The sequence below is a fragment of the Macrosteles quadrilineatus genome, unplaced genomic scaffold (assembly GCF_028750875.1).
Source record: "Macrosteles quadrilineatus isolate MER2022 unplaced genomic scaffold, UCM_ALF_1.0 Scaffold_8__2_contigs__length_117827958, whole genome shotgun sequence".
Taxonomy (NCBI): domain Eukaryota; kingdom Metazoa; phylum Arthropoda; class Insecta; order Hemiptera; family Cicadellidae; genus Macrosteles; species Macrosteles quadrilineatus.
Genome location: NW_026542601.1, coordinates 14,781,351 through 14,796,014, shown reverse-complemented (window position 1 = coordinate 14,796,014; position 14,664 = coordinate 14,781,351). Strand labels below are relative to the sequence as shown.

Below are 14,664 nucleotides of genomic sequence, written 5' to 3'. Positions count from 1 at the left end.
TAGTTAATAAAAAAAAAACCAACATGACCTGTTCTATTTCGTTCTAACTTGTTCTATTTTTACTTTTAATTAATAATTAAACAGTACCAACAATGATTTGGAGACACAACTCTTGTTTACTTGTAGTGTATTATTATTATTTTTATTATTAGATTTACTCTCTCTGATCCGTATTACAATATTTTCTGTTTTTTTCTTTCCTAGGTACCTGTAGTATCCATGACAGCAATTTGTTTAGCAATAGTAGTAGTTTACTTTTTTTTACTCATATGCATCCCAGAGTCTCCTATTTCTTACCTGCTAGAAAACAATGAAGAAGATGCTAGAAAGTCTTTACAGTGGTTGCGAGGAAGCCATTACAACATTGATGTAGAACTTGCTGTGAAGAAACAAAATATTGACGCAGTAAGTAGACATTATCAATTTTGCTAATAAAAGTAATTTACATTTTAAATACTGAAGAATCATTTGCTATATTACTTCATGTATAGACAATGAGAATGAATCAAGAAATACAAAACCATTAGTGTGGTGCATGATTTCAGCCTCGATGTTCTTGGAGTTTCCACACTCAAACTTGTTAAAAAATTATTATATTATTCTTGATACTTTGGTCGTGGTTGTTTGTGTACATCAACAAAATTACGACCAAATAAGTAAAAAAAAAGTATTTTTCATAAGAGTTAATTTTGTGTACAATCCTTTAGACAAACAAAAACCAGACTAAATCATAATGCGTTGCTATGACAACGTCATCAGCTGACGCTACACCCAGCCCCCCACGGAGAAAAGGAATCTATACATCATTCTGAAAAGTAACCCGTGGTCGGATTTGTCTTCGAGAACGAGTTGTATAAGACTTCGTAGATGGAGTTTGACAAGATGGTGGTAGGTTTGAGGTTCCTCCGTTTGTCCAGTCGGCACCAAACGTTTCGTGGGCTCAGGAATAGGATTTTCACCGGCAACAATAAAGGCTGGCTTGACTCTGTCCAAAGATGCCTTAGTTTCTTGGCCTCTTACAATGATGGTAATTTGTCTTTTTGTCACGGCATATGACTTTGTAAGGGCCAGAATATGGGGCCTGTAAAGATTTCCTTAAACAGTCTTGTTGGATAAATACAAAGTCACAAGTGCTGAGGTTCTTGAACACAAACGATCCTGGATTGATGTGGCATAATGCGGGTGTAGGTCTTAGTCGATTCATATGCTTACCCCCTACCATTCATACGATTCATATGCTTGCCCTGATACCAATCCTTGCGGCTCGTTGCTCTCGTGGGAAGGTACTATGAAAAACTCTCCCGGAAGACGCAGTGGTTCTCCGTACACCAGTTCAGCCGATGAAGCAGAGATGTCCTCCTTGAAAGCAGATCTTATTCCGAGAAGGACAAAGGGCAGTACTTCGGTCCAGTCTGATTTGCTGTGAGCCATTATAGCAGCTTTCAACTGGCGGTGGAGTCTTTCAATCATACCGTTGGCTTGTGGATGCCAGCTGTTAGTGAACCCAACTTATGCCCAACTATTTAGCTTTATGCCCAACTGTCGCGCTAGGTCTTTAAACAAAGTCGATGTGAACTGGGATCCGCGATCACATGTCAACTTTTGTGGGCATCCAAATCGAGCTATCCAAGTAGAGCTCGAGTAACAGATTCGGCAGTTATTTGATCAATAGGACAAATTTCAGGCCAACGAGTAAATCTATCTCTGATAGTTAGACAGAGGAACCTGGAAGATTTTGATAACGGAAGTGGGCCAATTAGGTCAATGTGGACATGACGTTGAAAAACGTTCTGTAGGTGTATGAAAATCACCAAGAGGAGTAGAAACATGTCTAGTTCTCTTAGATCTTTGGCAGGAGAGGCACGATTGAGTCCAATTGTGGCAATCCTTACGAATGGAAGGCCAGACAAAACGATCGCAGATAAGTTTTGTTGTGGCACGTATTCCAGGATGACTCAGCTTGTGGATCTGGTCGAAAACTCTATGTCGCAGTTCTGTTGGGACAAAGGGTCTAGGAGTTCCTGTTGAGGTGTCACAGATAAGGCTCAAATGGGTTCCAGGAATTGGAACTTTCTCCAATCTAAGAGATGTAGTACTTTCTGAAATGAGATTTTGAAGTTCTTCGTCTGACTCTTGCGACTTGGCTAAGGATTCATGATCTAAAACAGTTGAAATGGTTTCAACACGTGACAAAGCATCAGCAACTATATTTTGTGAGCCACTGATGTGCTTTATGTCCGTCGAAAACTCAGAGATAAATGAAAGTTGACGTAACTGAGCTGGAGGCAACTTGTCACGGCGCTGTTGAAAGGCATAAATAAGTCGTTTATGATCTGTGAATATAGTGAAATATGTTGTTTCCAAAAGATGACAGAAATCCTGCACAGCTTCATAAATAGCGAGGAGTTCTCTGTAGTATACAGGCCAGATGCACTGTTAGGGTGATAGTTTCTTGGAGAAAAACCCTAGAGGTTGCCAAGTGTCATCGACAATCTGTTGGAGGCAAGCACCTACACTTACTCCAGAGGCGTCTGTAAAGAGACCAAGAGGGGAGCATCAGGATTAGGATGAAACAATAGTGTTGCTGATGATAAGCTAGCCTTGCATGCTTGGAAAGCTTCTTCTGTCTCTGGAGTCCAGGGCACAGGGAGGGAACCTTTTGAATCAGCGTCACTAAGTAAGGAGTGCAGAGGTGCTTGAAATTCAGCGGCCTTAGGCAGAAACCGACGATAAAAGTTCATAATTCCCAAGAATCTGCGAAGACCACGCATAGTCTGAGGTAACTGATAGTCTTGTAGAGTAGTGACTCTCTCCTGAGGTGGACGTGTTCTAGCAGATGAGACTAAATAACCTAGAAATTTAACTTCTGGTACACCAATTACACATTTAGACGGATTTACAACTACTCCATAGTCAGAAAGTCTTTCAAACGCTCACTCAACGCTACGCTCACTGACCTTTAGGTTGGAGCTCGTTTGCTGCGCTCACTTGCCTTCAGGTTAGCTCGTTCGCTACGCTCACTTGCCTTCAGGTTAGCTCGTTCACTACGCTAACTCGCCTCCAGGTTGAAGTTCGTTCGCTATGCTCACTCACCTTTTGGTTGCAAATTAGCTGTTGTCATAAATGTAAAAGAAATAATAGTGCTGCACCCTGTTGGTAATCCTTGTAACTTAATGGTATTGAACATCATAGAACAGAACCAACTTGTTTAATTGAAACAGCTGTTAAGATTCATTAATTCCATTTCTCATAAGGTTAACATGGGAAACTCCAGAGCCACTGGGGTGGAGCCGATTGGACGGATCACGAAATTGATGGTGTATAAACCTATTCCATGACATTCTACACGTATGTACCAAGTTTCGTGGCAATCGGTTCAGCCGTGTCTGAGTTTATCACTGCCAAATATATATATATATATATACAAACATCCTCTTTTATACTTATAGATAAGTTGAGTATTAGTTTTATAAATATTGACAAAACTCCTGTCTATGTACATTGTACTTCAAAAGATGTTATGAGTTGATAAAGAATTTGAATTTGAAATGACTTTTGGATTCAAGGAGACCCAACTATTATATTTTCGCCTAAAACTCAAACAGAACAATTTTGACAAAAACAATATACTTTCTTCAATGAAATGAAATGAAAATGCTTCTTTATTGAGGCGAACTTAGGACCACATGGTCCTTTCTTACAGTTAACCTCTAAAAAGCTAATAATAACAACAAAATAATAACAAAAAATACAATAAAGTTTGTAGCATAGCTAGTAATAAAATAGCATGAATCTATTCATCTTCCCTAACATACAGTCACACACACATACACCCTCTGCTGCATCTAGGCCTAACGCACGCCATCCCGCCAAGCCACGGCCATCCGGTCAAGGTACTATTCTTTCAGCGCCACCATCAGTCGGGATCGGTTTTCTATAGATTTGATGGGCAGAGGTATGGAGTTCCATAGGCGGCAGGCTGTTACTAAAAATGATTTATTATAAACTGTTGTTCTATGATGAGGAATGCGAAGCGTGGACAAGCCAGAGCGGGTATCTCTTGCGTCTCTTCCATTCAAAAATTTAAAATTCTTTGCAAGATAATTTGGAATTCCAAGATTGATGACTGAATGAGTAATGGAAAGTATTCGTATTTTTCTGACGTCCTCTAATTTCAAAATTGATTCATTAATGTAATAGGGTGTGACATGGTCATCACGCCTAAGATTGAACAAGAATCGAACACAATAATTTTGTACACGTTGCAATTTTGTTGCCAAAGCCACAGTCATATCATTAACCACGGTGTTGCAGTAGTTGAAGTGTGGAAACACGAGTGATTTGACCAGTAAGAGTTTAATGTGAAAAGGTAGAAGTCGTTGCATCTTCTTCAGTGTGTGAACAGCGGCAAACACTCTTTTACAAGTGCTTACCACCGCGTCAGTCCAGTCCAATGTGCGGTTTAGAGTCAAACCAAGACTTTTAACTTTGTCCTGGTATTGCAAAGTGGTTCCGTTTACAGTGATTTTTGGTAAAATGTCCACTTTGTTGAGTAACCGTGAGTGACCTATGATGATTGGCTTTGTTTTGTCAGGATTGAGTCTAACTCCGTTCTTTTCTGCCCATTGACCAATTCTGTTGATGTCGTGATTCATCATGTTTATAGTTTCATTTGCATCGCTCACTTTAAAATGAGAATAGATTTGCAAGTCGTCAGCGTACAAATGAAACTTTGCGTGGTGTAGTACTGTACTGATGTCATTGATGTAAATGGTGAAAAGCAGAGGACCAAGAATTGAACCCTGGGGAACTCCGCAGGGAACATGTCTCCAGTCGGACGTCAAGTTGTCATGAGAAACACACTGCTTTCGGCTCTGAAGATATGATCTCATCCATTTTAATGAATTATCAGAGAAACCTAACAGTTTGAGTTTGGCTAGAAGAATGCTATGGTTTACGGTATCGAAGGCTTTACTGAAGTCAAATAATGTTAAGATAGTACATTGGCTACGATCCATAGCAAATCGTATGTCATCAGTTACATGAAGCATTGCCGTTTCAGTACTGTAAGATTTACGAAAACCTGATTGAAAGCTATTGAGGATGTTGTTTTGTACCAAGAAGTCAGAAACTTTGGAGTGAATGACTCTTTCTAGTGCCTTAGAAAGAGCGGGAAGAATGCTAATTGGTCTGTAGTCTTGCGGAAGCGATGGGGATGAGATTTTATTCAAGGGACGGACAAGCGCAGACTTCCACTTTTCTGGGAAAATACCTAATCTTATTGAAGTATTAAATATGAAAGTTAATGTTGGGAGGAGAGCAAACAAGATACGTTTAACTAAAGAAATTAGGATTCTGTCAGAACCAGTGGCTTCAGACGTTAACCGCCTTATAGCCTTCAAAACATCGATTTGCAATATTGGCTTGAAGTTAAATTGAGTGATGGAATTTGGCAAATGGCGTAACTCTGTTAAATGGTTCTGGACTATTGTACGGTTTGCCTGTGATGAAACTGTTAAAAAATAATCATTTAAATCGTTCAACAGAATTGATATGGGGACAATGTTAACTTGCTTTCCAAAGCCAAAACGTTTTAGATTACGCCAGCAAATAGCAGAGGATTGCTTTCCTTCAGAAAACAATCTATTAAAAAATTGGAGTCGAGCATTGCGTAAATGTTGTTTTACTTGATTTCTAAGCTGGCGATATTGGGCCATGAGCCCTTGATCCCTAGTTCTTTTGGCTCTACGATGGACTGAGTCCCGCCGAGCCATTAAACCAATTATCTCATCATTGATCTAAGGAACGGAGCGACTTTTACTAACCCTACGGTTGACAATTGGAGCGTGTTTGTCATATAATTTTAAAATGGTTTCATTAAGTGAATCGACCATATCATCAACTATTTCAACATTCAATCTTTTTCTTCATTCATTATCTATAGGGGGAGCAGGTAATAATACTGTACTTAAAGTTATCTACAATCTTTCATTTAGGAATTAATAGCGTTACATATAATAATTGTTTGCTTATTAGATGAAAGCAGCTAAACTGAAATTCTTTGAAGCCTTTTCCTCCAAAGCTGCCAAAAGGGGATTGGTCATCTGTGTGGGACTTATGGTATTCCGGGTGTTTAGTGGTGCGCCTGGTATCATATACTACAATACCAATATATTTCACGTGAGTTGAAAAGCTTGATAAATGTACAATACTTAAAGAAAACTATATTATTTTAAACGCTTTAAACAGGACACATTATTTATTTTAAACTGTTCTTTCTATAACAGCCATCTAGACGTAATGGCCTACAAATAATACTCTGAAGAAGCCTCTGAAAGAGGCGAAATATCAAGTATTATGTGTGTGTTTTTATGTGTTCTTTGACTCTTCTGCAACTATTCATCAGGTGAATTAGCTGTGTCCTCTCCATCCTATACATTAATTTAATCCAAGCTAAATGCTTTTTCCTAAAAACTTAAAGAAAACTATTAAATTATTCCAACAGAAAAACTGCTCAGGGACAGACCCCATGAAACTCAAAATCATGCAAAATATGAGAGAAGTGAGAGAAAATCTAATTGTTGTAAAATGTCAGTAAGCCAGTCACTTAAAAGCTATAATCAGTAATTAATTTACACACATCATAAAGATAGAAATCCATACACAGGTTGTCCCATTTAAGTAAACAGCCAAACTTCGGAAAATGGTTCTATGGGTGAAAATAAAGAGGAAATCAAGAATGACTTTTTTTATCACTTCGTTAACCATATATTTGTTGTTCTTTAGGTTTACATAAAGATTATCTTTATAAATTAGTGGCTCAATGTGTTGGCATAAAAAGTATGGAGGTACATTTGCCATAGCCACGGGACCAGTACTTAATAACCCTGATGTTTTTAATGTATTGAAAAGACCCCGTCCAGGAAATAATATTAATGTTTTTGTTCTTTATTCTTTTAACAATGACAATTTTTCATTTAATGTACTTCAAATTCTTGCAGGAGGTTGATTTTTCCTTGAGCCCCAACATACAGACTATTCTTCTAGGCTCCATAGACCTTGTATTCACTATGGTGTCCTCTTCGGTGATTGACAAGCTCGGTCGTCGACCTCTATTGTTCATCTCTGGAGCAGGAATGGCTACTTCTACGTTCTTTCTTGGCCTCTTCTTCTTCCTCAAAGATAGAAATTACGACCTTTCGTCAATTGCTTGGTTACCCCTAGTTATTATTTGTATCTTTGTAATATCATTTTCTTTGGGGTTCGGACCTATTCCGCCAGTACTTTTTGGTGAAACATTTCCAAGAAATATCGCAACCCATGCTCTTTCAGTTGTTTCGTGCCTTACTTCTTTTTTTCTCTTTATAGCCACATTTTATTTTGAAATAATAAGTTTAGCGATCGGCAGAGGAGTTCTTTTCTTTATATGTTCAACCTGCACCTTTGTAGGTATTTTGTTTACACATTTTTTTGTTATTGAGACAAAAAACAAACCTTTAGAACAAATTTTAAAGGAGCTGGGAGAATAGTAAACTACAGTATTATGTTATAGTTCAAGTCTATACACAAACAAATCATTCAAGGAGATTCTTTGGGATATCTGTGCCTGAATGTTTTTAACAGATACTCACTGGTCTGTTGTCATAATATTTTATACATGTCCAAGGAACATTCTCCCATAACGTTTGTATATGTGACTTTTTAGAAACCTTTTTATGTATATATATATTTTTTTTTAAGACACTAACGAATAAAGACCATTGACAAGTTATGAACTACTTTTCTGTTTCCCACTTTTCTCTTCAATCCAGAAGTATTTATTTAGTGATATATTTGTACTTTTTATATATGAATTTTCTAAACTGGTTTGGAATTTGATTTACATTAAGGTACACTTCCTCTAAAATTATTGTTTGTCAGATTTAAAAAATCATTGTTTTCTTATTTTATAAATAAACCCTTCTATAATACTAATCAAAACTCTTGAGTATATTGTGGTGATGTGGAGTAGTATGAGTGTAAATGAAGATACCTGGCCCCTATATACCTTCCTCTCACCACGACCAAATCACGCACATTTCCTGTCGTTGTTCAACTCTACTCCAAGGAAGTTAGCTACCTCGTCAAAGTGCACAATATTACCTTAGCTGCATATCACAGCCAGCTTTTATGTTATTTAATATATCTAATTATAATATAGTGAACAGAGAAATAAATATACATCTGGACTTACTCTGATTCGTCAAAAGTAACTAGATTTAGCAAATGTGAATTCTAAATTTGGGATATTGATTTCCAGACCACGACCATTGGTGAACCTAATAACTTACATAATTAATTACTATCTACCCTGACCTACACCCTTCCCCAACCCCTACGAACCTATCTAGACATAGTCTTAATGCTAGTACTTATTCGGTCAGTTGAACTGTTGCTGGTCGACATACTACTGTACTCTCCTCTCGTTGCGCGTGCTTGCCGCGGGGAGACTGCGCGCGCAGCTAAGTCACGTGACTTGCGCTATTGTAGCGAGTCGCTACAGTATTTATAACTTGCTTTCCAAATTAATGTATTTAGTCATAGTGTGTATGTTTGTTTGCTCAATGTGTTACCTTTGAGTTTAAATATACTGGAGTTAACCTTCCGTTGGGCGCATTGATTTTCAAACACCAAAGGGCGCTCACGGAAGTTACCTCCGGGAGTACAAAAACTATGCAATGATGAGTAAAAAACATTTGAATAGCAATAAAACTGTAAGAAAAACATTTTTATGAGTTATTACACTATTACTTAAGTAGTATATCAAATAGAAAATATTAAAAAAAACAAATAAAAATACGTAAGTGTTGTGGATAAAAAAGATTTACTTTTTGTACTTATACAATACTTTCGTATATTAGAAAACAAATTTGAATATTGTATGACATAAAACACGTACATGGTCTAATAAAAACAATAATTTTGTACAAGGACAACTGTTTCAATCAAAGCTCTTAGACAAAAATTGCATTAGTGTATGACATAAAAACACCTATGGTATTATGAAAAAATATAAAGCTATTTCGAAAAAAAAATTCAATGGTGTTTGAAATAAAACACCTATTGTCTAATGCAAAAAAATCAATTGTTAGAAAGACCACACATTTTGTCAAAGCTCTTTTTTTTTAAAAAAAAGCTTAACGAACTCGCGCACCATTAGTTCTTTCTTCTAAATGTTATTCCTTGTCCTCCCTTTCAACACTAGAAAACAATCTCGCAATTAGTTCTTCTTCATACATTTTATAATATCGCTAAATACGGTCAAACACAAGGGCCGAAAGGCGCACACGGAACTAGGCTCCAGGAAACCCGTTACATCACAGGGCACTCACGGAAGCTACTTCCAGTAGTGACGCAAACCACTCCCCAAGGTCAACTGACAACTGGTAAAGGGGTAAGAGTATACAAAACCGATTCTGCAAAAGTGGTTCGTGAGGTAAATCAGGCCACAGCCCTGCCGATCTCATACTATGGTTTTTATAACAAAAAGAGTAGTGACCCGGAGGTAGCTTCCGTGATGCGCCTGATGGAAGGTTAAAAACTAAGGTTGGAACTGGCCGAATCGAATTATTGTTATTGCGATTAAATAGATAAAATATACCCCCGCTGCAGCAAACCTGCAGACTAAGCGAATTTCCATTTGCCTGATTGGATTCACAATAAAATGACTTTTTAAAAATATCACATTTATTCCCTATTTAAATAGAACGAATTTAACGAGTACGGTTTGCTGCAAAAGGGAGAGTAGAAAAATGCTTTTGTTTTTTTTTTTGGAAAATGTTAATATAGTGGGGATGGGTAGCAGGAAAATATTTCAGTTCTGACAGCATGTCAGTTCAGGGAGCATGTAACTTGGGGTGGTGATAATATATGAGCCTAAGAATGTAAAACCACCTAGACCCCAATTTTTAAGGACCTCGGTCGTCCCTAATGACGTCATCAAGATGGCAAACGTAAGAGGATGCTGGGTCGCCATGAATTGGTTATAACACCTAAATATGTGAAAAGATTTTAATGAAATTTGGCATACAAGTACTTGAATGCATTATATGGGCCCAGGTTGTCAATGGTTGAGTTTGATCAAGTTGTTTCAAAATGGTGGCCGATAATAACTCAAATAATAAAAATGTTTCATTGTTTTTGTGTTCTTAACTCCCTCCAGAGATCTGCAGCAACCTATTCATTTTCTTTGCAATCACAGGGTGAGATGCCGTCCCAGCATTTCATAGAATAGGCAAATACCCCAACCACAGCAAACCTTCAGACTAAGTGAGATTCCATTACCCTGATTTGATTTTCAATTAAATCAATTTCAATAACATTAAGTTTCATGAGTACCTAGGTTTTCTGCTAGAGGGAGAGTAATAAAAGTGAGCTTCTATTAATAGCTCAGTTTAAAATGAATAAAGTGGCCAAGTTTCATTAAAATACATCCATAAACAAGCAAACTACAACAGTTTATGTAAACTCCGTAATAATAACATGGGAATTTTAATTTTACCATGTTTTGTAGTGATAACCATAGTTTAGAACAAGTATTATCAGTTTGAGTTATATTTCCAGCGAGGAACTAGGTATCTATATAGTACAGTAAAAATATGTTTTGACCCAAAAAAAATTAGCACAACCGGGGAATTTGGTACAGATGTTGGGTGTACCTTCCTTTTGAACATACTAAAAGTCCCCTAAAATTGAAGCTGTGCTACGGCCGCCATATTGGAAAATGGCGGCATATTTCTGTATTTTTCGCTATAGTGACTTTATTATTAGAGATACAGGAAAAAGCTAAGTGTACAAAATGTAGGTCATCTAAAAATACACATTTTTTGTATTTACCATCTTTCTCTAAACCTAACGGTTATTGAGTTATTTGTTATTAAGTATATTTAGTTTTTCTATTTATCAAAAATAGGTGAAACACATGGAAATTGACCGTTACTTTCAAGGATTATGATAATTTATCCTATTTAGTTAAATAGTGTGATACTATAAAATCAAAAAATTTAAGCTTATTTTATGATTAAAACAACTCCGCCACAGCAAACATGCAGACTCAGCAAATTTCCATTTGATTGGATGTTTTATTAAAAAATGTATATAAATAAGATTAGGTTCAACTTCAACAGGTACCTAGGTTTGCTGCTACACGTAGGTTATTATTGTGTGTTTTTTTTTTTTAGTAAAATATCGATACCTTACTATAAAATAGCTTATTTTGCAAGTTTGATCAAAATATATCTATAAACAAACAAACTGCAACAGTTAACTAATTCATAAGAATAGCATGGGAGTTTAAAATTTTAACAAACAAATTTTGGTTGTGTTTACTAAAAAAAAGCGATTATTCGATTAGAATATTAACCAAATGGGTTTTCAAAAGGAGATGGAGCCTGTTATTTAAGTAATATTAATTTGTACCAAGCACCGAAAATATTGTATGCAGTAAGGTAATCTACCATATTTTGTAAAGTACGCAATAGTCATAATAATATTTTATCTTCATTTTTTACCCATTTAATAGTTAACATTTTTGTATTTTGATGGCACCACCACACTAACTAACTATACTTGACATCCCATTGTAAATTTGGAAGGGCGTTTTTCGTGTCTAGTTCATGTTGGTAACTAATTAAATATGGTATAGTATAGTTCGTTTTATTTATCAAAAATCGGTGAAACCCATCGCAATCGACGGTTACTTTCAAGGTTTACAATTATTCATCCCACTTAGTTGATACCAGAGTGATAGTGGTAGTGCCATCAAAATATTAAAATGTTAATTTATTAAATGGGTGAAAATGAGTATAAAATATTAATATGACTATTGCGTAGTTTACAAAATATGGTTGATTTCCTCACTGCATACAATATTTCCGATACTTGGTACGAGTTAATATTATAGTACCTAAATTACTTGCTTCATCTCCTTTTGAAAACCCCTTCGGTTAGGATTCGAATCGTGACGAATAATCGCCATATTTTTAGTAAACACAACCAAAATTTGTATATTTAAATTTGTAAATTGTAAATCTTAAGCTACAATGCTATGATTATGAATTAGTTAACTGTTGCAGTTTGTTTGTTTATAGATTTTTAGTGATCAAACTTGGAAAATTAATTATTTTATACTAAATTATTGATATTTTACTAAAAAAACACACTATAATAACCTACCTGTAGCAGCAAACCTAGGTACCTGTTGAATCTAATTTTATTTAAATAAAATTAATAAAACATCCAATCAAATGGAAATTTGCTGAGTCTGCAGGTTTGCTGTGGCAGAGTTGTTTTACTCATAAATAAGCTTAAATTTTAAGATTTTATAGTATCACTCTATTTAACTAAATGGGATAAATTATCATAGTCCTTGAAAGTAACGGTCAATTTCCATGTGTTTCACCTATTTTTGATAAATAGAAAAACTAAATATACTTAATAACAAATAACTCAATAACCGTTAGGTTTAGAGAAAGATGGTAAATACAAAAAATGTGTATTTTTAGATGACCTACATTTTGTACACTTAGCTTTTTCCTGTATCTCTAATAATAAAGTCACTATAGCGAAAAATACAGAAATATGCCGCCATTTTCCAATATGGCGGCCGTAGCACAGCTTCAATTTCAGGGGACTTTTAGTATGTTCAAAAGGAAGGTACACCCAACATCTGTACCAAATTCCCCGGTTGTGCTAATTTTTTTTAGGTTTATGGAATTTTTCTCCTATTTTTACTGCACTAATATATTTAATACACAGTTGTAACACTGTTTTCTCACACAGTTTATAAATTATTCGTCAGCTGTTTAATGTTTGTCAGACATTTGTTATTATTTTTATAACCTCACTTTCAGTATGCAATTATTAAACTTGGAAGTTCTGTTTATAAACACACGATTTTGATCAAGGAAAGTGTATTTGTTAAATTTTTTTTGAAATGTTTTAGTTTTCCTGCAAAGTGATCTGAAGGAAAGTGGTAATTGAGTTTAAGTTTGAGTATGGAATGTGAAATAATACCCATAGTAGGGAACGGAAACTTATTGTTTTGATCAATATAATTTATTCTCTACGGCCACCAGAATAATCATGGGGAAATCTGCTTGCAAGTCGTACACATAATTGCTAATGAGTGGGAAACATACAAACATTTTATAATAGGTGACGAATCTTACTCAAGATCAGTGTTAGACGTTCAGTGGTACCAAACTTTACCTTCTCGAGATGGCGAGTATGCTGGGATACGTGGAACTACACTATATCAGTGATTTTTTTTCAAGTACACAGGGAAGTTGCTTGAGAAACTGTGACTTGATGTTTAATGGCAATGTTGACTCGGGTTTATTATAGCGTTATAAAACTTTTTCATTAATATTGATACAAGGGTGTGAAAAGTACAAAAAGAAAGAGGGCATAAAGCCGGGCGTAAAGAGACATACCGAACGAAAAAGAAATGTAGAGAACCATCGAACTAAAAAGGTAAAGAGCAGTGTTGGTGTTAAATGTGCTCTGGAAGTCCCTACAAAAAAATACCAACTCTTTTGAATTGTGGTCGTTAGATTGGCTTTGTCACTACTTCAAATCTATGAATTTTGAGTCAGAACAGACTAACTGGGACACAAAAATGTTTTAGTTTTCCTGCTAAGTGATCCGAAGGAAAGTGGTAATTGAGTTTAAGTTTGAGTAAGTTATGGAATGTGAAATAATACTCATAGTAGGGGACGGAAACTTATTGTTTTGATCAATACAATTTATTCTCTATAGCCACCAGAACAATCATAGGGAAATCCGCTTGCAAGTTGTACAGATAATTGCTAATGATTGGTAAACATACAAACATTTTATCGTAAGTGATTAATCTTACTCAAGATCAGTATCCGACGTACAAAATTTTACCTTCTCGAGATGGCGAGAACGCTGGGATATTTGGAACTACAATTTATCAGTGAACTATACCCTAACTATAATTTTTCGAGTACCGATAGGCCTACACAGGGAAGTTGCTTGAGAAACTGTGACTTACGATTTCGGTTCTGGCGAAGAAGTATCTGACTTGATGTTTAATGGCAATGTTGAACAATGGATGTTGACTCGGGTCATTATAGCGTTATAAAACTTTATCATTAACCCCAGGATGTGAAAAGTACAAAAAGAAAAAGAAAAGGTTAATTAACCGGGTGTAAAGAGACATACAAAACAAAAAAAAACATGTAGAGAACCATTGAACTAAAAAGGTAAAGAGCAGTGGTGCTCTGAAAGTCCCTTCTAAAAAATACCAATTTTTTTGAATTGGGGTCGTTAGATTGGATTTTTCAGTACTGCAAATCTATGAATTTTGAGTCAGAACAGACTAACTGGGCAAAAATATAACTAACTAAAAGCAGTCTATATAATGTAGCCAACTACCTGCAACATATTTATCTTTTGAACAAACATTTCTGATAAAGTAAAATATGATAAGATAATTAACTCTCTTCCTTACACTGCATTCATAATTAAACGGTGAAAAAGTAAATGTAATAATATTTCTTTCATCAGTGCCTTAAACTTAGAGAATGTTCCCTGTGTGATGATGAACATGAAATAATAATTTGTTCTTGCCATTTAATCCATCAAAAGTGTATATTTATT

The 14,664-nt window shown here is 35.6% G+C and overlaps 1 protein-coding gene across 1 annotated transcript; it reads left to right on the top strand.

Annotated features, from left to right (window-relative positions):
• The first annotated feature begins 201 nt into the window (after nt 1–201).
• On the top strand, nt 202–7,736 carry LOC129001815 (facilitated trehalose transporter Tret1-2 homolog). Its single transcript, XM_054429261.1, has 3 exons — nt 202–405; nt 6,037–6,180; nt 7,002–7,736. The coding sequence occupies exons 1-3, from the start codon at nt 220–222 to the stop codon at nt 7,527–7,529; spliced, it is 858 nt and encodes a 285-aa protein (XP_054285236.1). The 5' UTR covers nt 202–219; the 3' UTR covers nt 7,530–7,736.
• The last annotated feature ends 6,928 nt before the right edge of the window (nt 7,737–14,664 follow it).